At 52.5% G+C, this 21,837-nt stretch overlaps 13 protein-coding genes across 13 annotated transcripts; 5 read left to right on the top strand and 8 right to left on the bottom strand.

The window, feature by feature from the left end:
* Nucleotides 1-791: 791 nt before the first annotated feature.
* On the top strand, nt 792-1,567 carry SNOG_03432 (hypothetical protein; the record flags this gene model as incomplete). Its single annotated transcript, XM_001793945.1, has 2 exons — nt 792-1,045; nt 1,096-1,567. The coding sequence occupies 2 exons, from the start codon at nt 792-794 to the stop codon at nt 1,565-1,567; spliced, it is 726 nt and encodes a 241-aa protein (XP_001793997.1).
* A 333-nt stretch (nt 1,568-1,900) lies between these two features.
* On the bottom strand, nt 1,901-2,342 carry SNOG_03431 (hypothetical protein; the record flags this gene model as incomplete). The annotated part of the gene is made up of 2 exons (XM_001793944.1): nt 1,901-2,124; nt 2,189-2,342. The coding sequence occupies 2 exons, from the start codon at nt 2,340-2,342 to the stop codon at nt 1,901-1,903; spliced, it is 378 nt and encodes a 125-aa protein (XP_001793996.1).
* Nucleotides 2,343-2,885: 543 nt separating this feature from the next.
* Nucleotides 2,886-4,514, top strand: SNOG_03430 (hypothetical protein; the record flags this gene model as incomplete). Its single annotated transcript, XM_001793943.1, has 1 exon — nt 2,886-4,514. One exon carries the CDS (start codon nt 2,886-2,888, stop codon nt 4,512-4,514), a length of 1,629 nt encoding a protein of 542 aa, XP_001793995.1.
* Nucleotides 4,515-4,553: 39 nt separating this feature from the next.
* Nucleotides 4,554-4,786, bottom strand: SNOG_03429 (hypothetical protein; the record flags this gene model as incomplete). Its single annotated transcript, XM_001793942.1, has 2 exons — nt 4,554-4,577; nt 4,598-4,786. The coding sequence occupies 2 exons, from the start codon at nt 4,784-4,786 to the stop codon at nt 4,554-4,556; spliced, it is 213 nt and encodes a 70-aa protein (XP_001793994.1).
* Nucleotides 4,787-6,111: 1,325 nt separating this feature from the next.
* SNOG_03428 (hypothetical protein) lies at nt 6,112-8,947 on the top strand (the record flags this gene model as incomplete). The annotated part of the gene is made up of 2 exons (XM_001793941.1): nt 6,112-7,464; nt 8,090-8,947. The coding sequence occupies 2 exons, from the start codon at nt 6,112-6,114 to the stop codon at nt 8,945-8,947; spliced, it is 2,211 nt and encodes a 736-aa protein (XP_001793993.1).
* Nucleotides 8,948-9,110: 163 nt separating this feature from the next.
* SNOG_03426 (hypothetical protein) lies at nt 9,111-9,434 on the top strand (the record flags this gene model as incomplete). The annotated part of the gene is made up of 2 exons (XM_001793940.1): nt 9,111-9,156; nt 9,199-9,434. The coding sequence occupies 2 exons, from the start codon at nt 9,111-9,113 to the stop codon at nt 9,432-9,434; spliced, it is 282 nt and encodes a 93-aa protein (XP_001793992.1).
* A 49-nt stretch (nt 9,435-9,483) lies between these two features.
* SNOG_03425 (hypothetical protein) lies at nt 9,484-10,128 on the bottom strand (the record flags this gene model as incomplete). The annotated part of the gene is made up of 2 exons (XM_001793939.1): nt 9,484-9,764; nt 9,855-10,128. The coding sequence occupies 2 exons, from the start codon at nt 10,126-10,128 to the stop codon at nt 9,484-9,486; spliced, it is 555 nt and encodes a 184-aa protein (XP_001793991.1).
* Nucleotides 10,129-10,741: 613 nt separating this feature from the next.
* On the bottom strand, nt 10,742-11,635 carry SNOG_03424 (hypothetical protein; the record flags this gene model as incomplete). Its single annotated transcript, XM_001793938.1, has 1 exon — nt 10,742-11,635. The coding sequence occupies one exon, from the start codon at nt 11,633-11,635 to the stop codon at nt 10,742-10,744; it is 894 nt and encodes a 297-aa protein (XP_001793990.1).
* A 1,783-nt stretch (nt 11,636-13,418) lies between these two features.
* On the top strand, nt 13,419-13,732 carry SNOG_03423 (hypothetical protein; the record flags this gene model as incomplete). The annotated part of the gene is made up of 2 exons (XM_001793937.1): nt 13,419-13,514; nt 13,682-13,732. The coding sequence occupies 2 exons, from the start codon at nt 13,419-13,421 to the stop codon at nt 13,730-13,732; spliced, it is 147 nt and encodes a 48-aa protein (XP_001793989.1).
* A 199-nt stretch (nt 13,733-13,931) lies between these two features.
* On the bottom strand, nt 13,932-18,846 carry SNOG_03422 (hypothetical protein; the record flags this gene model as incomplete). Its single annotated transcript, XM_001793936.1, has 2 exons — nt 13,932-18,680; nt 18,730-18,846. The coding sequence occupies 2 exons, from the start codon at nt 18,844-18,846 to the stop codon at nt 13,932-13,934; spliced, it is 4,866 nt and encodes a 1,621-aa protein (XP_001793988.1).
* Nucleotides 18,847-19,257: 411 nt separating this feature from the next.
* On the bottom strand, nt 19,258-19,747 carry SNOG_03421 (hypothetical protein; the record flags this gene model as incomplete). The annotated part of the gene is made up of 2 exons (XM_001793935.1): nt 19,258-19,322; nt 19,516-19,747. The coding sequence occupies 2 exons, from the start codon at nt 19,745-19,747 to the stop codon at nt 19,258-19,260; spliced, it is 297 nt and encodes a 98-aa protein (XP_001793987.1).
* A 193-nt stretch (nt 19,748-19,940) lies between these two features.
* SNOG_03420 (hypothetical protein) lies at nt 19,941-20,189 on the bottom strand (the record flags this gene model as incomplete). Its single annotated transcript, XM_001793934.1, has 2 exons — nt 19,941-20,002; nt 20,027-20,189. 2 exons carry the CDS (start codon nt 20,187-20,189, stop codon nt 19,941-19,943), a joined length of 225 nt encoding a protein of 74 aa, XP_001793986.1.
* A 325-nt stretch (nt 20,190-20,514) lies between these two features.
* On the bottom strand, nt 20,515-20,940 carry SNOG_03419 (hypothetical protein; the record flags this gene model as incomplete). The annotated part of the gene is made up of 2 exons (XM_001793933.1): nt 20,515-20,639; nt 20,853-20,940. The coding sequence occupies 2 exons, from the start codon at nt 20,938-20,940 to the stop codon at nt 20,515-20,517; spliced, it is 213 nt and encodes a 70-aa protein (XP_001793985.1).
* Nucleotides 20,941-21,837: the final 897 nt, after the last annotated feature.

The following is a 21,837-nucleotide window of genomic DNA, read 5'->3' as shown; positions in this document are numbered from 1 at the left end:
GATCTTTGTATGTCATGTCCGAGAGATGACTGAGCACCAGAGAGACAAGATGGCCATCTGCCAGGGCCAATGCGGTGGCCATCCTGAGGAAACCAATGGTTGTAGAAAAGAAGGTGACACAGTGCAAAGTAAGAAAGAAGTTTGCGATTCAGGGTGCGAAGGTTACGATAATTGAGCTTAGAGAAAAGCTACATACTGCTCCGGACGAAGAAATTCACCCGTCAGCTTGATTTTTGGCGATGTCATGGCCGCCCTACGTATGCGAGCAGGGGTGGTGTGTCCAATTGCCGCACCATGTCGAGGAGCGACTAGGAAACGGATACCTGCCTGCATTGTTGTGCACTGGAGGAAATGTGTTGCGCCAGCGGTCCCATGTGAGAATGCGATGCGCGGGATGAAATGGATGGGCTCTTGGGCGTGTGCCTGGTGCTCGCTGGTTCAGGGCGTGAGATGGCGCGGCGCTTTCCTTGCCAGGCTACCAGCTTAGTCAACCAGCGACGGACGAACTTCCTTCGTCCGACGAAGATCGGACTCATCGGGCGTCTCCACAACCTCACAATGCTTGATCCCACGGCCACAAGACTAACTACACGTCGTAAACTCCGTGTACATGACCCCCCAAGGTATCAAGCGATGACCTTAACAGCCACAAGACTCTGGCTTGATGGCCCTTTATAAACGATGGCCCGCTGGGTGTGATTTGATAACGTACCGACCCTTTGCTCATATCCAGACACAGCAGCTTCTTGCAACTTTCACTACTGCTTCTGCATCCCCGACAGCTTATCGCGATGCATCTCATCCTGACAGGCGCGACCGGTCTCGTTGGCGCTTCGGTGCTCCATAACATGCTAGCCCAGGAGAGCATCAGTCGTGTTTCGATCCTCAGTCGGCGACCAGTCAAGATGGCGGAGGGACATGCAAAGGCGAAAGTCATCATCCACAAAGACTTCGAAACTTACGGAAAGGCGTTGTTGGAAGAGCTGAAAGATGCGCAAGGTTGTGTCTGGGCTCAGGGCGTCTCGCAGAACGATGTGGATAAGAAGTGCGTTTCTACCTGACATAGGTTCCGTGCCTGAACTGACTTTGAGGGAGCGAATACTTCAAAATCACACACGACTACCCGCTTGCCGCTGCCAAAGCCTTCTCAACCCTCGACCCAAGCTCGCCGTTCACATTCGTATATGTCTCTGGCGAAGGCGCCACACATACTCCGGGAATGTTCACGAGCCTCTTCGCGCGTGTGAAGGGACTTACTGAGGTTGCGCTGTCCGACATGATCAGGGAAAACGCGAACTTGAAGGTATTTAATGTTCGCCCGGGAGGCGTTGATTGGAAGAACCACCCGGAGATTCATCCCTTCATCCCAAAGCAGGCCATGTGGAAAAGCGCACTGCTACCGCCGTTAAGCGTGGTCTATAAGAGCATGATGATGCCGACGCAGCCCATGGGTAGGGTCTTGACGGAGCTGGCGGCATCGAAAGGCGAACCGCTGCTTGGTAGTGGTATTGAGATGGATGGCGGTGTGATCACAAATGCAGCTCTTCGACGCTTGGCTGGTCTTTGAGTATCCGGATTGCTTGCCTCAAGAGGATTCCCAGCGCAGGTTGCGTATAGCATCATCTACTGGCCAAATAAGCTTGCTCCAGCGCTTGTTGTTGAATTTCTTCGTTCCTTGTCACCGCTGCTTTGCTTACCGTTCATCGCGGGTTAGTGAGACTTTCGTGCCTCATGGTCTGGGGACGACGACCGCATTCGGGAAACCCGTTCTTGCGCTATGCGCCATCGTAGGACCCCAAGCTATCGGCAACTCCAGTCTCACCACGTTCGGGCACAGCGCGGGCAGTACGCGCCGCAGCAGACTCGTGTGCTGCCAATTGGGCGGGAACATGTGCGTCCCCTACAACCTGCCATTAACCAGGTTTAGTCCCCTGTTAATACAAAGATCAAAAAGGTTCCACCCGATATGCTGCACGGGTAGGCCTAAGTGCCCTGCAGGCAGTGTCCATCTAGCAAACTCATATAGCCATTCGTAGAAGCCACTCTGACCAGGGTCGTCGAAAGGGGACGAGAGGATTATGGTCTGGACGTGCGGAGAGAAATCTCGGACCGCGGTCAGAGCGACTAAGAAAACGAAGAGTTGGCGAGGGCTTGTGGCTCGGTATGAGCGGAAGAGGACACTGCCAACCTCGTGAGCATATTGTGGCGGCAAGGTCGACGGCGGTGTACAGGTCGTCCGCCAAGAGTCGGAAGACGTTGCGGCGGGTCGCAGGATCGAGACGGGAGAACTTGGCGAAGAAGATGGCCGCCGAAGCGGGATTTGAGAAGACGTTGTTGCTCATTGTGGTGGTTTTTCAGAAGATGAGGGATTGGGAGTGATGTGATGGTGTTGAAGAAAGGGCTTGATTGAAAGTTTTACTGGCAAGAAGCAGAGCAAATGTAGAGGTGAATGCAGTTCCTTCACAGAGCAACCCGCAGTGAAGGAGAACATTGTCACTGTGCTCTTGCAGGTGCTGTACTGCACTGTACCCATCGCCATCGTGGCTCTGTGGTGACAGAGTCTAAAGCTATGATGAATCTAAGGACATGTAGATTCCTGAAGTCTACAACTGGCAAAGCTCTCACATATGAAAACTGTCCGGAAAATGTGAAGGTTGTGGTACTAGTCGCGCACGTGCGTTCGCGGACCATGGCGGGATTTTGAACCCTGGTTCCATGTCAAACTAGTGGGGGTCGCGTCGAACTCCAACGCGTCGCGCCCGAGCAATTCCCTCTGCATTCACTCACTCTGTGAAGCCAAATCCAGACATTTCCCCTCGTCCATCAGACCTCCTCTGTAGCTGTTCCATCTGCCGTCCACGGAGCGAAAGTCCCTCTACGCGAACATGGACAGTGATGCAGTGCCACCATCGTCACCACCCCACGCGACCGCTCCAGGTTCGCCATTCTTCGAGCCACGAAACACCATCTTGTCTCCGAAATCGAGCTCCCCGCCCCCTCTCTTCTCCAGTGACGACTCTCGCGAGTCTGCCGATCTTGTCAATTATCAATCACCGCGTATCTTCAAGAACAAGCGAAAAGGTGCCTGGTGGGACAACGCGGAGTCGTCCGCCCACAGCACACCAGAAGCCAAGAAGACGAAGATGACGCGCAACTTTGACTCAGGAGTGTACATGATGAGCGATGCCACCGACAGCTCAGACTCCCTCCTTCCACCACACAAACCGCCTTTCGGTCTCGATGGTACCGTGGAAGTCGACCCACCCGAATTGCTGTCGATTGCAGACGATCGAGAGTCTATGTTCTGTGAGAAGCTATACAGAGGCTTGGACAGCAACGCTCAATACTACGATTTCAGCGATTGTGATTTCGAAGATCGCCACATTCAGCGCATTGGCGAATTGTCTTCTGTGATCAAAAGCGTACCAGACCCAGGCAATGATCTCCCAGCAGAAGGCCAATATCGCTCCATGGTGCCCGAGTTGTATGTTGACCTCAACCACAACAAACTCCAACACCTCACACCGTCCTTGTTCCGAGTACAGAATCTGACTACACTTGCCCTCATTGACAACAACATTGAAGAGCTCCCAGTGCAGATATCCCAGCTTCGCCGTCTCCGCGAGCTGAACATTTCGCGAAATCACATCCAGTCGCTACCTTTCGAGATGCTGTACATGTGGAAGGGAGGAAACGACGGCGGGCTCGAGACACTGGGTGACAGCGGCGTGCAATGGTTGCACCCAAAAGACGATCGACTTGAGATTCCTCTTCCACAACCCTTACGCAATTTCTGGTCAACGTTGAGGACCACTCGATCAGGTCTTGAGCATACTGACTGCGTGGAGCAGCTTCACAGAACTGTTGCTTCGATGCCTGACCGGGATCAGCACGTGTGGGGCGTGCTGTATCTGGAGATGATAATTTTCTCTGACAACCCGACCCAAAGTGGGCACACACACTACTCTTTCTTCGATGACGAAATGTATTTCATGCGGCCCAGGTGCTTGGCACATTCGCTAGTTAGCTACTTCGATGAAGCTGGTAGCCTCATTGATGGTTCTCCCAAGCCACCATCGTCAGAAGACGACTTCGCCACTATAACAAACACGGCACGAGGCGCGCATGGTGTACCCAAGTCATGGTTCACACCTCCCCACACCAAGAAAACCAAATCTCTTCTTACACTGGCCATTCACAGCGCACTTCGCCACAAGGATCAAGAGGACCTCACCATCTCGGATATTCGACATCACATTGGCGACCCGGTGCCTCCAGTAGCGGATGCTATACTAAAGCAAGCGGAACAAAATAGCGCTGGCGGTTATGGGGAGTTCAAGACATGCTTCGTGTGTAAGAGCGATTTTGTTGTGGCGAGAGCAGAATGGATTCAATGGTACTGCCTGAGCTTCGGCACAGGGCGCACCTTGCCCTTCAAGGCGCAAGTGTGCTCTTGGGGCTGCGTACCAGATGCGATATCGCAGCGGCCGGAGCGTCTGCTGTCTTGGGATTAGGCTTGGGAGCTTCAGATCTTGCTCAACCATGGAAGGATTTTATACTTCCAATCGTCGCCAATACTGGTGGAATCGAGCCTTACCTGTCCTGTCGACTTGTTCTTCACCTCATTGGTTTTCGCCGCACTGAACTTCTCGACGTGTGTCGTAGCGAGTTTCAACAGCACATTCCACACTATGCTTGCCTGGCAACAACGTTCACGCGCTTCTCTTCGCAGATTTTGGCCTCGGAAAGGGAGACCATAGCGCGCGTCGGCCTTACTCGGAGCCATGGCAGCAATGTGGGGTTACAGATATCTGCACGAGATCCCTTCACTCAGCCTACTGTCATGTTGGTGGAAGTGCATTTCTGAGCGTCACGTGAGACTCAAGTTCGCTTTGATTGCTGGGGTGACGTTGAAACTTGCGCGAGCAAGCGATTGTAAAGGCTGTTGCCCTGGAGAAGCGTTGTTTCACAACACGTGGGAAGCCCGTGCTACGTAGGACATATAAAAGAGAAGGGGTTCTCGGGCCAAGCTGCCGCGAACAGAGTGGCAGCACGCGCGTTGAACGCGCAATACAGAGCACTTTGGACGAGGGATGTCTATGACATGTGCTCTTGCAACCTTTTGGATGGATCCATGTGCGAGATGGTGTGTTATTTCAAACGATTACCTTTATCTTGACAGTCTTTCTAGAGTCTACCTATGTACATACAATTCATCGTTGCCATGACAGAACAGTATTTCGAATCTGTCCTTTGGACCGTGCTGCTCTAGATCAGGTCTGACTCGGCGGTGCATACCAGGACTCATGTTGTGCTGCAACCTCTGCTCGGAACTTCTCGGTCATCGACCCCGTGTCACGCAAGGCCCAACACACCGGGATGCACTACTGAAGCCGACTCCCTGCAAGACAAATCTTCCTGTGCTGAGACTATATAGTAACGATGCACACCTGTTCTACAACTGTCTCATTACCGCTGTCTCGCTCTTGTTCTTTGTATACTGCGACTCCGGCTTGTTGCCTTACTTTAATACTGACATAGGACACAAACTTCGAAACGCTAACTTGCCGGTTCAGATATGCTAACTCAGACGCAGACTGCTAACTCACGGCCAGAGACAAATTCTTAAATACTGACTTAGACGCAGACAAACTGATTAAGACGCAGACTTGCTAACCTAGGATTGCTGTAGCACTGCTAAACTGTTGATCAGCATTGCTAACTCAATTCTATAAGTTGCTAATTTCCACTTTCTGACATGCTGATACAGCATTAAGATACGCCGACTAGATCTACTTGATTCATTCAGTTAACCTGCTAGATTCGATCATATTCGCTAACTTCAATCTCAAGCTTACTAATGAATCTTGCATAGGTGCTGTCATACTGACTTTCACAGCTTTTCCTGTGTATATTTCTTTCCTATGATTTTACGCAGAGCACAGTTTTGAGCATATGAGATGTCGCTAACCATTGCCTTCGGGCTTGGCTAACACATCAAAGGATTCCTTGATCACAGACTTCGACCCCATCAACTCCCCCTACCAAGGCTGTTTCTCCACGGAACCTCCGGTCCTCCAAGATGCCAGCTTCAACGCTACAAGCGGCAACATGACCGACGCATCCTGTCGAACCTTCTGTCAAACCACCGCGGCCGGCGCGCCGTACACCTACTTTGGTATTCAGAACGGTCAGACATGTCGCTGCGGTAACACGAGTCCCAGGGTACCAACTATCCCTGGCTCAATTCCGGCTACACCAAACGAGAGCCTGTGCAACATCCCCAACTCAGGCGACTCAACACAAGCCGGTGGTGGTCCCAACGCTGTCAACGTTTGGCTTGTGGCTCCAACACCAAACAATGTACCAAGCAGCAGCCAGCCAGCCGTTGGCTCACCTACCATCAGTCTCCCAGTCGGCCAGTCTTCTATCACAGGCTTGGCGACTGCCAGCGGCCCACAAACTATTGGAACCCTCCCTGGCGCTATTTCATCCGTCAGCGCCCCTATCAGTGGTGTTTCATCCGGAGGAGTTCCGCCCGTTAGCACTCCTATCGGTGGTGTACCATCTGGCGCTATCCCATCCGTCAGAGTCCCCATCGGCGGTGCTTCATCTGGCGCTATCCCATCCGTCAGCGTCCCCATCGGCGGTGCTTCATCTGGCGCTATCCCATCCGTCAGCGTCCCCATCGGCGGTGCTTCATCTGGCGCTATCCCATCCGTCAGCGTCCCCATCGGCGGTGCTTCATCTGGCGCTATCCCATCCGTCAGCGTCCCCATCGGCGGTGCTTCATCTGGCGCTATCCCATCCGTCAGCGCCCCTATCGGCGGTACACCTTCTGATACCATCCCATCCATTGGTGCTCCCATCAGCGGTCCATCTTCCGGACCTATCATTGCACCCAGCAGTCTTCCAAATGCCGGGGGCGTCAGCTCCCAGACCCCTCAAGTCAGTGGAGGTGCCTCTTCCGTGCCCTCCAATGCCGGCCAGTCTACAGGCTTGCCTTCGCCGAGCATCCCATCCGCTGCTCCAAGCTCGCCCACCAGCTCGCCTATCTTCGGCTCTGGAATTCCTACCCCAATTGGTAGCCCTCTGCCTGCAGGCACGCCTGCCACCAATCCTCAAACCCTCATCTCAGACAACGACCCCGAAGGAACCCTTCTTGGTTGTGTCTCAACCACTGGCAAAGACGGCCAATCCCTTTTCAAAGGACCATCTGCCTACAACTCTACCTTCACGCAAATCACCTGTCGCAGGTTCTGTATCGATGCGATTGGGGGTCCCTACCGCATCTACGCCCTTGAGCAGGGTAACCTTTGCCGCTGCTCAGCCGAAATCGACTCGAACAATGTCGTTACCGATCCTTATGGCTGCAACGTTCCTTCCGCTGGTAATCCCAATGAAGTCGGAGGTGGTCGCGGTCGGGCCATTGTTTTCACGAACGATGACTTCGCTCCGCCGGATGTACGTCCCATTTCTTTGATCATGTGCTCAAAACTGGCTCTGCATAATTTCGTTATCATCAAAGTAGGTACTGGGTAGGTATGTTGCTATGTCTGCGCTTCGGCCCAGATCATGATGGCAAGCAAGAGATGGCGGGGTCCTGGGTACTTGGACACGATGCGATATCGGGCTTTTGCTCGTTCCTTCCCTCTCTCCTTTGTCTACACTCAGACAGTGAGAAACAATCAGGCCAGTAAGTACTCGAAGGTATTCTAAATGAACTTCTTACCTTGTCGTAGGTCGGTCTCATTTAGCACAGCACTTGGGATTTTCGGGTGCGGACGAGGACATTGGGCACCGGCGGTTATCTGGACTTTGGAGGGAGGTACGGCAAGGACTGATCCATGAGGACTACAGAGACGTGGAAGGGGAACAGGATGGGTAATGATAATCAACAGCTATTGGAATTGCAATCAGAGTTCGCATCATGATTCCGGCAATCCGCTTGGTTGTGCTTGTACAATTGGTCGTTTGATCGCTGGTGCGCACGGACGTGCACTGCGTGTGCTTCAGCTCCATTTCCTTCTTGCGAACAACCACTGCCCACTTTCTCTCGCTTACTGAGAATTTCAACCATTGCCTCCAGTCCCACTTCAAATTCCCTCGCACGCGCGGAATTCCCGTCGCGTCCCTTACTCTTATCAGAAGCCTCTACTACCTACCATCCATCATGCCAACGACCTTCTTCGATCTCCCCCGTGAGATACGCGACGAAATCTACGATTGGCTGTGGCTCGATACTCCAATCATCGACCTACAGGACCACGATGACATTAGGCAAGGCATCTGGTACAGCACCACTGAGACGTTCCCGCCCACCATTGTCTACAATAAAAAGTTCGCGAAAATGCCAACGTGGCCCAAGACGAGCAGGTTGATCCAGTCTGAGAGCTCCGATGCTCTGATTCGCCGCGGTAGTCTTTGTGTTTCTCCCTTTCCGTTTATGTGGTGGGGACGCGCATCTGACTTCCAGCACTCCGACGTCCTACACAATGTCCTGGCCGGAGCTCTTCTCTCACGCGTCCAAGCCATTGAGCTCAATTTGCCGCTAATAAACCTTCGTCGCCATTACGGTGACAACCTCCATGTAGCTTGCAAGAAATGCTGTATGGAAGTCCTAGTGCGATACCTTGGCGGGGCAAAGAGCCTTCGCAGCCTCAAGATTTCGCTGGAGAGTGGCCCCAATGTCTTCTGGGCAGAAAACATCTGCATCAACCTTGGCGGGTTGAAAGATTTCTGGGATGCTACAGTCGACTTGGACAGGTTCGAGATTTCTGTGGAGGGACGATTCGGATTGTGGGAGGGCGCTACGACCTTCAATCAGTCGCTGTGCCGATACTACGATAGACTGGTACGCGATATTCCCACGCTCGAATTTCATATAGCGCAGAAGCAAGACATGCTCTGTAATGAAGTCGAGTGCAGCTTCATCTACAAGAAGTGAACTGCGCTGGGGCACGATTGGGGGCCAGATGAATGGCGTAAGTTGGGGGTCTAGGCGTGGAGGTCGTCGGGCGGTGAGATTCCATGATCTGCAGAGATGAGTACAAAATTGGGGTTGGGGTGATTGTGATCTTGGACGCACTTGATGTTCTGTCGAAACAGCAATGGCTCTTGAATACTACTTGAAGAAACCGACTGCAAATACATACTGTTAGTCATCTTATCTTCAAAAATGGCGAACAACACCACCAGATTACTCTCAAATGGCACTATACGGTCAGACAAAAGCGTACCTCATCACCTTTCAAAGAATCATTTCAGGGCTTCCATTTGGCTCAATCTTCTACCACACTGACATGGCAGGAGACCAGAGTCCAATCAAAGCCACTTTTGCTCCCCGCATATTACCCAGTCTGCGTCCTTTACAACAACACATGATAGAGGATCAAAAGCTCGTCTCGACCTGGACAAGCCGTAGTTTTGCTTGAATATACCACCATCCTCACAAGACTCGAGAAAGAAGTTTGGACTCATACTTCACCGCGGACGAGTATAGTGCTTGATTTCGTGCGTTGGGCAGACATGCATGGGGTTAGTCTTGAGGCGCACAGCCCCACGTCGACGAAGTGACGAGGAGTCAGAACCAGAATCATTGCCCTGATCTACGTCCGGTACAGGCTTGACATCCTGTTCTCGAATAATACCTGTTTGCTGTTCGCACATTGCAGGAGGTTGAGTGCCATCGCTAGTGTCAGACACAGTATGCTCTGTAGCCTTTTGAGGCTTTGCTTTGATGGACAGCGGCGTGGTAATATGTACTATGTTATTGCCAGAATTTGTACAATTCAAGATTCGACGATGGAGTCGCGACGTCTTAGCACTCATGCCAGAAGCGTGCAAGAGCTGACGGATAGCAAGATCTTGCCCTCGTTCTTCTTGCTCCTTCTCCCAGAGGTCGTCTTGCTGAGTCTGAAGGTTGGGAGCTACATCCTCGCAGTTGTTCGTGTCCATAACCTCGGTGGAGAAGCCAGATGATTGACTGTACACCGAAGACGAAGTGACTGCGGGGGCATGCTCTACTTCTCGGGACTTTGCCCTGAATACAGACTTAATGAGTCTATCAGCGCGGTAGGCGGCCTTCATACTAATCTTGTTCGCAACGGATCGGATTTTCTTTGACATATCGAGATGTCTAAATTGCTATCTCAAGTTTGGCGAAGCGAAGGGTTGAGTTTTCTAGCAGAAGGAGTTGTGCGGTTTTCAACAAACGTGTTGAGACTTTCTTGTTGTGATGAAGGGAAGCTGGTTGGGGAAAGATATGTCGAACATTCTTTATCAGACAAAGATGATGTACAGACACACGGAGATTTCGATGGTGAATTAGTGGAGAAGAAGTGGTACATGGGCAGTGAAAGAGAATATTGATGACCCACCAACAGAAATTTGGTCAATTTGCGATTCAAATGAGTGTTGAGTGAATTCATAATCGTGAATGGCTGCAAAGGCGTCGTTGTGCATTTACCGTGCTATATTGAGTGGTTCCATGAGCCTAGACACCAAAGCCTATCACTGGTTCTACATAATGACCTGAAGCGAGTGCGAATGGCACACAGTGGTTTGTCCTCGATAGATAGCGAACTTCTTACAACTTTTCATTTCAGTTCGTGAGATCAATCATCCGGGAGGGTCTCGCAGTGCTTTACGCAGTCGAGAAGAACATGATACTTTATTGGCATCATCTAGGACTATCTACGTGCAGCCCCAGACAGTCAACCAACCGCAGTGTGGTTGCCCACTAACGCGTCCACAGCAGCCTCCATCCACGAAACTTGGAGAAGTCGCCCTCCCAAAGCCTCATCCCCTCGATCCCCTCTACGGCATCACAACTCATCTCCACCAACGCACGCTCGCTCAACTTGCGCACCTCCTGCAAGATGAGGGCTTCCACCTCATCCCGCACTTCCTCTAAGGCGAGGACCTCCTCATCATCCTGCTCCTCCTCCTCCACGACGCAATCCCTCTTGATCTCCAGAAAGACGTCGAGGCGGTCCAGGTGGGTAGCGAAACCACCGACAAGAGCCGCAAGCGGCTTGAGGTCAACAGTGTAAACACTGTCGACCTCGTACATGCTTGCGGTGAAGCGGAACTCAAGTTCCCTCAACACCTCGCTCTTGCCGATATGCGCAAAGAGGTCTCGGCAGTACTCTACGTCCTTCAAGTCCCAGTCGACCAAGGGACGGCGCTGCGCGGGGTCGAAATAGTGTTGCGGCCATTCGAAGAAGAGGAACAAACGGCGCCACTTGTCTGGTGATTGGAGGGAGGGAAAGGCGTCTGGATTGTACCAGGAAGTTCGCCTCGCTGCCTCATCGTACTCCTTGTCGTCCTCGTCGCAGCCGAAGAATAGCTGAGGCGTGCTCATGTATATTCGGCCGATGCGGTTGAACGCCGCAACGCCTTCTTCCATCACCATCTTACTGGTCAGGAGCCAAATAGGGAGCCCGTAGGCAGGGGGAGAGATCTCGTTCGTCGGTCCCCATAGGGGCGCGCGGTGCTTGGCTTCCGCGAACAAATCCAAGGAGTGGTTCACGAGCGGGAGCAGGTTGGTACCTGCATCTGGTGTGGCCAGCCAGAGCTCCTCGAAGACAAGCCCGAGCAGCTCTTTCGGCAGGCTGATGATGGTGGGGGCCATCTTGAGAGAGAGGAGAGGGAGCGGGAGTGGTCGTGAGTGTGGCGTGGAGAGGGATTGGGAAGTGCTGCTCGATTGTGTAGACGCTTCGCGCTGAGTGCAGTGGAGGAGAGAAATTGCTTGAGAGGACGAGAGTTTTAGGAGCTGGAGCTGCAAGACAGCAAAGCTCGAGGGACGGGAGGGGAAATCACGCAAACTGAAATTTCATGTCGCAGTTGCGGGCTGCTCATTCACCTGAGCGCCACTGATCGCGTCCAGTCGATGGGATAACAACACATGGATAGTCACCATCTGAATGCAAGAATTAGATTCATACACCTTGAAAGGATATCAATCGAATGTACGCATGAACTCATTGTAGTGGCAGCGAGCGTCGACAACACGGACGATATCAAACAACGTGCATAACAGCAGCATATGTAGCAGGAATCAAACCGCACAACGGCAGTACTTGTAGCAAAGAATGAACTGCGCAATAGCAACACCTGTAGCAATAAATAATGGGTACAACAGTAACACTTCAAGCAAAAGGTCACACGTATAGTGGCAACAATTGCAACAAAGCGTCCAGCGTAGCCTTCAAGTCATAAAGTTCTCTTCTTCAACCACTCAGCAAGCCAAGTGAATCAACGAAAAGAAGACTATCTGTGGATAGTAAAGAGCAAAAATTGTTCCGAGAGTCCACACCGCAGTAATGTCTCCGACCGCAACCAATCGCCAAGGTACAATGGCATGATCGCGGCCCAACCAAGGTATCGTGAGCACCGAGGAAACGGATAGCAGCAGCAGCGGCTGAAGAAAGAAAGAGGGGGGGGGGGTGGGAGCCCTTATATGCCTCCAGGCTGCTAGCGCCGCTTAGTAACTCGACAGTAAGATCACACGACCTATGCCCGATTGGGTGGATCAAAGTGCAGGTCGGTGCTTCTGGATACGTACAGAAGCGCGGAAAGATTGATCTGACGCGCGCGGGGTGGTCTGAGCTTTGCTGCTTGGGGGCATAAATACTGTCTGCCCCCCTTCCCCTTCCTCTACTACAACCTGATTCATCAAGGGGGGTTCAAGCTGGGACTCCGAGGCGTTAAAACCTGAGAGTCAGCCTCGATCGACTGCATTGCACTTCGCGGTCTGGTTGCGGCTTCTGACGATAACCCACTGAGGCCGTCGAGCGGCACAATTTTTGCTTTTGCCTAAGGGCCTTTCTTTTCATTGATCTGTTCCGGCATCTGCTGGACTCTCAAGGAAGAGCTTGAATTGTGTTGTTCGAATGAAATTGCTGTATTTAGTGCTGGGTTTAGGTTGTTGTCATATGCGTCACTCTCGCGCGCGTCTGGCGCTGCTCTACACTGCGAAGTTGTCGAAATCGGTGATCCACTGCGCAGGAACCCATCATATTACGATGTTCTGATGTCTCTCAAGGACGGGAAATCGAATTGATCAGCTTCGCGGTGTTGAAGCTGCTTTCAAATTGTGCTGTTGACAGCCCTCGTTTGCACCGCGCGCCGCAACAGCAGAACGCTGACCGAAGGCTTACCAGCACGGCCGCACACAAAGGCGTCAAATGTACAGCTTGATCCTCATAAGAGTCTCTGATTTCAGCTGGGATGCGACTATCTGAGCCCCCAAGTTGAGGTGTTGCTTTCTTAACTTCCAGTGTCGGAGGCCCGCCATTTGTATCTTTGACTGATCTCACCGCACGACCGGCACCACGCCGCGGACAGAACTTCTTCGAAACCACAAGCCCAAGACTCCAGATCGAATAGCACTTCCAACCACGGACGCTCCCATCATGTCCCTTACTACCCCGGCCGCTCGCGTCATGCTCAACGAGCTCGTGCTCGACGCCCTCCCACCCCAACACGCCGCACTTCGAGACCAGTGCCAGGTCAGACGTATAAATCAAACACAAGAGGTCGGGGGTCCGCTCAGGACGACTCTATAATTGTGCTACCTGGGGTCCTATGCGTGTTGCGCAGTGTGAGATGGGGTCTTGAGAGTTGCGCGACGGGGCTTAGACGAGAGCTTGAGAAGCAGGCAGTACTCATTTGAAAGTTATTGCCAATCATACCTATGGCAACAGGACAGCAGAAGCTGGCGACTTGATATAGGGCCTGCCACATGTCGTCGGCTTAAGACTGAAATCCTTCACTGACACATCCAGCACCACAGACAACCCCCAATCCTTGCGCACTGTCGAGCAAATACGTAAATCACCCGATAGAACACGCGAAGAACCTTTCGAAGTCAAGAAATATGCATTATCACAATCTATGGATATCAAACTCCATCCCAAATGCGCACTCTACCACGGTAGTCCGCAGCACACAAGTCTCGCCATGAAGCCCTTGTTCTTCGTCTTCGCTTTTACACTATCCTCCTCTTCCTCCTCTCCGACAACGCGCAAGAACACCTCGTCCAACGTCGTCGGCGACACGGAGTAGTACTCCAAGCCCAACGTCTCGCGGTTCGTCTCGAGGAGCTGGATAAGGCCGGGGATACTGTTGAGGTCAAAGGACATTGTTGAAGCGTTGGTGGTGACGGGTTGGACTTGCGAGTCTTCAAGCTTCGAGTCTTGGATAGGCTGGGGATGTGTAGCAGCGTCCACGGCAGCGCCTTTGAGCACCTTAAATCGCAACTGTCCATGGCCACCGCCGCGACTGCCCCATTTGTCTAGCTGAACACCTGGTACAGTTCGTCTGACCCAGTCCTTCACGCGCTCCATCTCCTCTTCTGTTGTGTCCGGCGCTGACTTGAGGACTAGTTGCACAACCCATGCGTCGCCGTATTGCTCGCCAAGATCCGAGACCGTACCGAGTGCCAGCATCTTGCGCTTCATGATACCCACACGCGTAGCGAGTTTGTCGGCTTCTTCCATCGAGTGTGTTGTGATAAGCAGGGCACGGCCAGGTGCTGCGACACCGAGGAGAGTGCGCCACATTACACGTTTGGCAGCGGCGTCCATACCGGAAGAAGGCTCGTCGAGAAGGAGAACGGATGGGTTGCCCATGAGAGCGATACCGAGAGATAGCTTGCGCTTGTTACCGCCAGACAGCTTGGACGCGAGGCGGTGCTCGAAACGATGGAGACCAGTGGCTTGCAGGATGGCATCGACGGAGGACTTGGGATCTGGGACACCGCGCGCGCGAGCGTAGAAGTACAAATGCTCGGTCACGGTCATAGTGTCCATAGCGTCGAATTGTGGGCACACACCGAGGTGGCCTCGGGCTGCGGCGCGCTTGGAGATGATGGAGATGTCTTCGATGAGAACATCGCCGCCGCCATTGATGTGCGTCGTTGGGTGGATGTCACCACGGATGAGCGAGATGGTGGAGGATTTGCCAGCACCGTTGGGACCAAGAAGGGCGAAGACTTGACCTTGAGGAATACCGAATGTAATGTCGTTAACGGCGTGATTACTACCAAACGTCTTCTGAAGATGGAGTGCACGCAAGCTGTCCTTGCTTTGCTCCGTGCGAGTGATCTCAGCAGCAACGGCAGCTGGAATGTTGTCGACGTTCTCCTCCCTGTGCTGTTGTCGACTCTTCTCACGATTGAGGAAGCCTGGTCGGTAGCCAGAGTCCCACCATACAAGCGCGATAAAGAGCAAGATGGCTTGGACAATGAGGTACAGGATCGGTCCACCGTAGACACGTAGCGCTCCAGGATAGCTAGGAATCTGATTTCCGTCACACAATACGCTGAACGAGTTGAGTGATAGCAGCTGCGTTCTGAGCAAGCTGGCAGCCGGACTGATCAGTGACACCGTCCAGTGGAAGATCTCGAGATAGTTGTCGATTGCGTATGCAGGCGCGTACGTCAAAATAGCCATGTACCCAATGAAGTAAATGAGGTAGAGCGAGACCATGCCACCAGCAGCGAAGGCAAAAGCCGCGAGCTGAGACGTGACGACGATAGAAATGATGTACGAGAAGAGAAGCGCGCAGAGGCCGTAAAGGGAGAACACGACAAACAAGTAGCCAGGAGCGTACCAAGCGCTAGAAGCCCCGACGAAGATTGCAACTGTGATGCCAGAAATGATGAGGACGAAGAAAAAGTCGAAAGTGGTGTACGCAAGCCATAATGGGACCGCTCGAATACCGTTGCTGTAATGCAGAGCTCGAACATTGCGCAGACGCTCTTGCGTCGGGTATAGGGCAAACAACGCTGGATAAACAGTCATGGCAAGACCAAAGTACAGAATCAGCTGCAGTGTGTCACCCATGTTGGGTGCGAAAGGGACGGCGAATTGCTGGTAAGAGGTGGTGATAGCAACGTCAGTAAGGACATTGTCGAGAGCGTTCAGTGTGATGAGACCACCAACTACACCTCCACTGCCAAGGTAGGACATGATCGTAGGCCCGTCCTGGTTCAGAAAGAAGCCACCAGGTGTGATATTGCGGAACCTCGTGCCAACAAAGTCGTTGAACTGATCAAGGGTGTCGACGATGTAGAAATTATCGGGGTTGATACCAGAACGGTTGGCAATAGTCTGAATAGCCTCGCCGACCAGGTTCCTTGGACCAATGGGGATGAGAGGGATAACATCGACACTTGAGAGCGCGAACACCTCGGGGTCGTTTGAGCTAGCGCCAGGATCGCATCCAACCGGTGTGTAGCTTTTGAGGAAAAGAGTAACAAGACCAGAGGCGGCAATAGGAATGAGCAAAGCGAAGATGTATGGCCAGAAGTTGCGACGTAGGATGGTCCAGCGCTTGCGGATGAGGATCAAGGTCTGCTTGAACATAGACGTACCGCGACCCTTGCCCATCGAGGGTGATTTGACAGTCTCCGAGTTATGTTCCGATGGTACGTCTCCTTCTTTGCCGCTCGAATCAAGTACACCGAGTGCCTCATCACGGTCGGCTTCCATCAAATGGTACTCCTTGACCTCCTCAGCATAGGCAAGGAAGACGTCTTCGAGTGTGGGACCGACAATGTCGTAGTTCTCAATACCGTTGTCTCGCAGGATGTCCACGAAGCGGGTAGCGGGTAGTGCGTCGGAAAATTGGTACTGAACTATGCCTTCTGAAGGTGACGGTTTCCTGATAGCGTCTTTCGGCGGAGCAACAGGAGCGTTCTTGGGGTAAGAGACATGGTAGCCGGCGCCGACTTCGTGCTTGAGCTGGACAGAGGTGCCCTTGGTCTTCAAGACACCACGGGAAAGGATGGCAACGTAGTCGGCAAGGACATCAGCTTCATCAAGGAAATGTGTGGTAAGCAGGAAAGTGCGATCGCCACGCTCAGCAAGCAGGATCTCCCAAATCTTTCTTCTAGATAACGGGTCGAGACCTGATGAGACTTCATCCACACAGCACACCTTCGAGCCACCTGTGAACATCATAGCCAACTGTAGCTTTCTCTTCTGACCTCCAGAGAGCGTACTTGACTGTGCTTTGATCTTGTGTCCCAGATCGCAAGCGCGGATCAGGTCTTCAATCGTGTCCTTGCTGTCGTATGCGCCGGTCGACTTCAGCTGGTTGAAAATGCGCACATGCTCGAAGACGTTGAGCTCGTCCCACATGACGTTCTTCTGTGGGCACAAGCCTAAGCCACCAGTTCCGTCAATCTCAATGGCGCCGCTCGTAATGGTGTTGAGGCCAGCAATCGCATCGAGCGTTGTCGACTTGCCACTTCCGTTAGCACCAAGCAACACCATGATCTGGCCCTTCCGCGCCTTGATGCTGAAGTCGTCTACAGCCTTGACCGTCTCCGGAGGCTTGATGCCGATCTTGGCCAGGACATTGCGGCGGAACCAGCTGGGCGTCCAGTGCTTGGAAAAGTTGGTCAAGATGATGTTGTGTTCCGGAGACGACGTAGTGGTCTTCCTGTCTGCGGAAATCGTGCCGTATAGCCATCGTTCGACAAGTGCGCCGAGGAAAGGATAAACAATGGTCTGAATGATAAGGAAGATCCAGAACACTATGCCCATGTTGGTCCATTTGTGATCGTTATAGTTAGGCGCTGACTTGACCATGTTGACGCCAATAAGCTCGCGCTCAAAACGGGCTACATAGATGATGAAGAAGACGTAGTTAATGGACGGGAAGATCAGACTGAGGGCGTAGACGGCACCAGTGCCAAATGGTCCAGCAACTTGCGCGATGATAGCCAGTAGAATCGGAACAATGACTATGGTGATGCCAGAAAGTTGGGCCTTTCGGAAGAATGCGCCACCAAAGATGGAGAAACTCGTGAGAGACAGTCCAGCTAAGATATGGAATATGACCAAAATGGCAGCGTTCGAAGATCGGAAAGCGAGAGCCCACACAATCAGGCCCATGATGACCCAACCAGGGAAGTAGATGATGTCAAATGCGATGTGGTTGGAAAGTAGTCGTGCAAACTGCGTGTGCCAAGCCTTCTTTGCTGGTGACATGGCCTCGACCAACTGTGAAATGCCGCGTTCTCGTTCCTCAGCCATTTGTCCTGTGAGCTGGTACGTGACACCGCAGACACCGACGTACAGTGCGACTCCCATAATATTGATCAATGCGCCCATGTACAGCTGTCGGATACGCTCATCTCTCTCCTTCTGCGTGCGCTCAGTGAACGGGTATTCATTGGTCTGTGGGTAGTTCCGACCGCCGCTCGCTGATGCAATGGTCTGGTCGATAGCTCGTTGGAAGGGCAAAACGTAGATTTCAATGTCGTTGTCGGTCTGGTCCACGTAGATCTGGTCTCCTAGTGCGCCATCGGCCCGAAGAGTGTAGTTCCATCCTCCGCCACTGCCTTCATTGGGGCTCGAGTGGAAGGTCGCCGCACCAAAACATGTGCTTGCGCCTCGCAGCGAGCTCTGGCATGTCGTGAGGAGGTCCACCTCTTTCTCCAGCGTGATTGCCTGTAGACCCGCACTTCTGACCTGATCCGAAAGCTGTGTGATGATGTTCTCGATCTCGCCACCGGTGTGGCCGTTGTTAACGAAGACAACCTTGTCACGGCCGCCAGATGCAGCGTTGAGCGCATTCGAGAAGGGGCGAATTGGAGTAGGACTGCCGATTCCGAATTCTGAGGGAGGAATGAAGAAGTTCTTGGCGTATGTGATGAAGAACATCTACGATAATCAGCAATTGTTTCCATAAGAATTCAGGCATCCCACGCACGAAAATGATAGGCGCCCAAAACGCGCGAACGCTCGTAAAGAACCAGTGCCGCCAGAACACCACAAGCAGCGTCTTCTTGGTGAGGATCCACGTCTGTCGAACGATTGCGCCCGCCATATTTGCGTTCCTGCCCGCGGAGGGTGCGTTGGAGGCGGAAAGTACTCAGGAAGCTCCCAGGAGCGGTATTCGTCGTCGTGGTGTTGTCTTAATTACCGCTCGCACGCAGACATGTCTTGCAAACGTTCTAGCGCTGCAAAGGAATTCAAAGACACGCAGAGAAGGCGAACAAGAGGAAAAGACTAGGACGGAGGCAACAGCGACATCCGACGCCAACACCATCGATTCCATCGTAAATCGCATGCCGAGCGCGCGACGTCTTGTCGGTCGTCATCCCTGCCGTTTCGCTCGCGCGACGCTCCACTTATGGCGACAAAACCGCGCGCGGATCGATTTTCCCCCGACATGAACGAATCGCAGCCTCGGCCGCCACAGCGGCGCCCAGATGCCGAGTGCTTGAGGATGCGTCGCTTAGACGCTGCGGGAGGGCTGCGCCTCGGGTCCTTTTTCAAGGGCGTCATCGATGTCCGTCTCTGCTAAAATTCATGTCAGCCAATCATACTCATTGAGTAGGCCCGATTTCCGACGTCGCTTCGTGCAGGCTGGATATCTTCATCAACCTCAACGCCACCGATCCTCGTCAAGATGAACCATCTCGTACAGGTCCAATGCTTCATCGAGGTGGGAGTCACCTGACTTGCAGATGTGAATAGCTTCAAGTATACTTACCAGACACGGAGTGTCGCCTAGCCCCCCTCATCCACCCGAACAGGACTTCGTTCAGGCCTTCTTCAGGCGTGCCCCCAGTGGGCATACGCCCGTGCTGGCAGTGCGCAATCATCTGCGCGCAGCTCCTGTAGAGCTCGAGCTTGTGCATCTTGCAAATGAAGTTTGCCTTCAATTCGCGGCCCGGAGGCAGAATCACGCTCCTGGTGCAGTTGGTTTCGGCGCAGCGAGTCATTTCGTAGTGGTTTGTTGTGATGTATGTGTGTGCAGTTGCTGGTGGTGGGTTGTCAAGGAGAGCGTTTGAAAGTGTCACGATATTTGGCTTCACGAAGGCGAAGTGAAAGTAAGTTGTCTCACTGGTATGCTGCATTTCATTTCAATCTGACCACCTCTCTCCAAGTTCTCCTTCACCTCCAAACCCTCACTCCTCATGTTGTGTGCTCTTGACAGCAATTGTCGAGCGCTTGCTTTTTCGCCGTCCATTCGTAACCTCCATTGCAAGTCAGTAGGCTACATGCGCAGCTGTCGAAAGCGTCACGTTGCTTCGTGCATTCGAAAGCGCAAAGGGGAGTGGTCTCGCACTCCCAGCGTTTCTCGATAGTCGAAGCATAGTGCGCGCCTGGGAGGGCGGCTGCGACACTGAGGATCGCGCTGATGATGACGATGGTAAACTTCATGTTGGGCGTATGTGTTGTCAGACACTATCTTGATCGTGTTGTCAGACACTATCTTGATCGTGTTGTCAATAGGTATGTTGTGGTGTTCGTATCAAGGATTTTATGGCGACTGGAAGAAACGCGAGGGAGAGATTATATGCCGTAGATGAGGGCTGCACTGTTCGTATGGATCAAGGCTGTGTTGTTTGTGGGCTGCACTGTTCGTATAGATCAAGGCTGCGTTGTTCGTGTTGTCGTTGTTCTCCTTGTGTACGTTGGGTGGAGGATGTTTTAAAGACTGGAGGAAGCGCGAGGTAGGGAGCTTATATGAGAAGTCGACGATAATTCAATGATAGACATGTGAAGTCTGGCTTCCATGTCCACAGCCGCCGCCGTCTGTATCATTGAAGTCGGCGATCAATGGTTGCAACGCGACACGCATGGGAAGAGCTGGAGCGGCGGACAATGAGCCTTGAATTGCAGGAATCAATCACCGGCGCATTGCTTGTGCTACACGACTCGTGCATGGCGCACGAAAGAACTCTTATTCAATATTGTACGATGGCTCTCATGCCCTCAAATTCCCCTCAGACACCAACCTTGCTACGGCTTTCCTCATCATTATGCACAGCGGCATCAACTCCATCCGCCTCCGCCTTTTCATTTTCCTTTCTCTCGTCATACCTCTCCGCCAGAACTTGATGGGCGAGGAAGACCCATTGTAGGCTCCGGCTTGGCCGAAGTCATTGTTGTTGTGGCCGCAGGGATCCATCGTGGTCGTGCGGGATGGTGTGTGAACGAGTGGTTTGGATGGGATATGGAATTGAAGTGGGACGCATGGGAGGAAGCAGTACGCAAAGAAGCGAAGTAAAAGAGGTGTTTGAGTCGGCGCGGCGTCTGACTGACCATGCAAACGCGTGTGTTGCCGCAAGATCTACGCTAGTGGGCAGTTCGCAAAAAAAGATATTCGCACTGCACAGAGATTCGAACGCAGGCTTTGCTGGCCCCCCAACAACTTGCTTGGAATGATTCTATTGAATAGGCTATGAAGATGGCAAAAAAAAAGAAAGGCAGCAGCGCCAGATGTCACAACACAAGAGGGGATAAGAAAGGGGGGAGGGATAGTTACCATTTGATGTTGCTACGCTGCTGATGAAGCGTTGGTCGATGAACGACCGAGCTAATTGGAGCTCTTGATTTGATACAATAAAGAGCGTTTAGACGATATATATACGATAGGCAGGCCGGTTCTGCAGCAGTGTTGTGGTGCAGGGATTTTCAAAGTGCGCTACCCGCACTGCGGGCACCTTCCTTCACCATGCGTGCAGAGTGCCCCACTACACTTCGAGACCCTGTAGGCAACACTGAATACTCATATCTCCCTCATCCGCCTGCATCTTGTGAATATCTACATGAAGTTCCTCATAAGCGCTGTAGCACTGGGTTGATTACCACTGTTCTCTATCGCGCTTTGTTGTGCAGCATACAGAATGAGACTCACAACAAACACACCATCACTTGAACGGTGACCCGCTTCTTACTTGCACTGTGTAGATCTCGAGCAAATCTCTTCTTCAACAGCCCAGCAAAAGCCGAGCATATCAACGAAAAGAGTGGGTATGCAGATGCAAAGGGTATAAAAAATTCCACAGGAAAGGTCGTTTCTTGC

Source organism: Parastagonospora nodorum (assembly GCF_000146915.1).
Source record: "Parastagonospora nodorum SN15 chromosome Unknown scaffold_5, whole genome shotgun sequence".
In the NCBI taxonomy this organism is placed as follows: domain Eukaryota; kingdom Fungi; phylum Ascomycota; class Dothideomycetes; order Pleosporales; family Phaeosphaeriaceae; genus Parastagonospora; species Parastagonospora nodorum.
The sequence above is the reverse complement of the archived record's forward strand: the minus strand, read 5'-3'. Positions and strand labels throughout refer to the sequence as shown.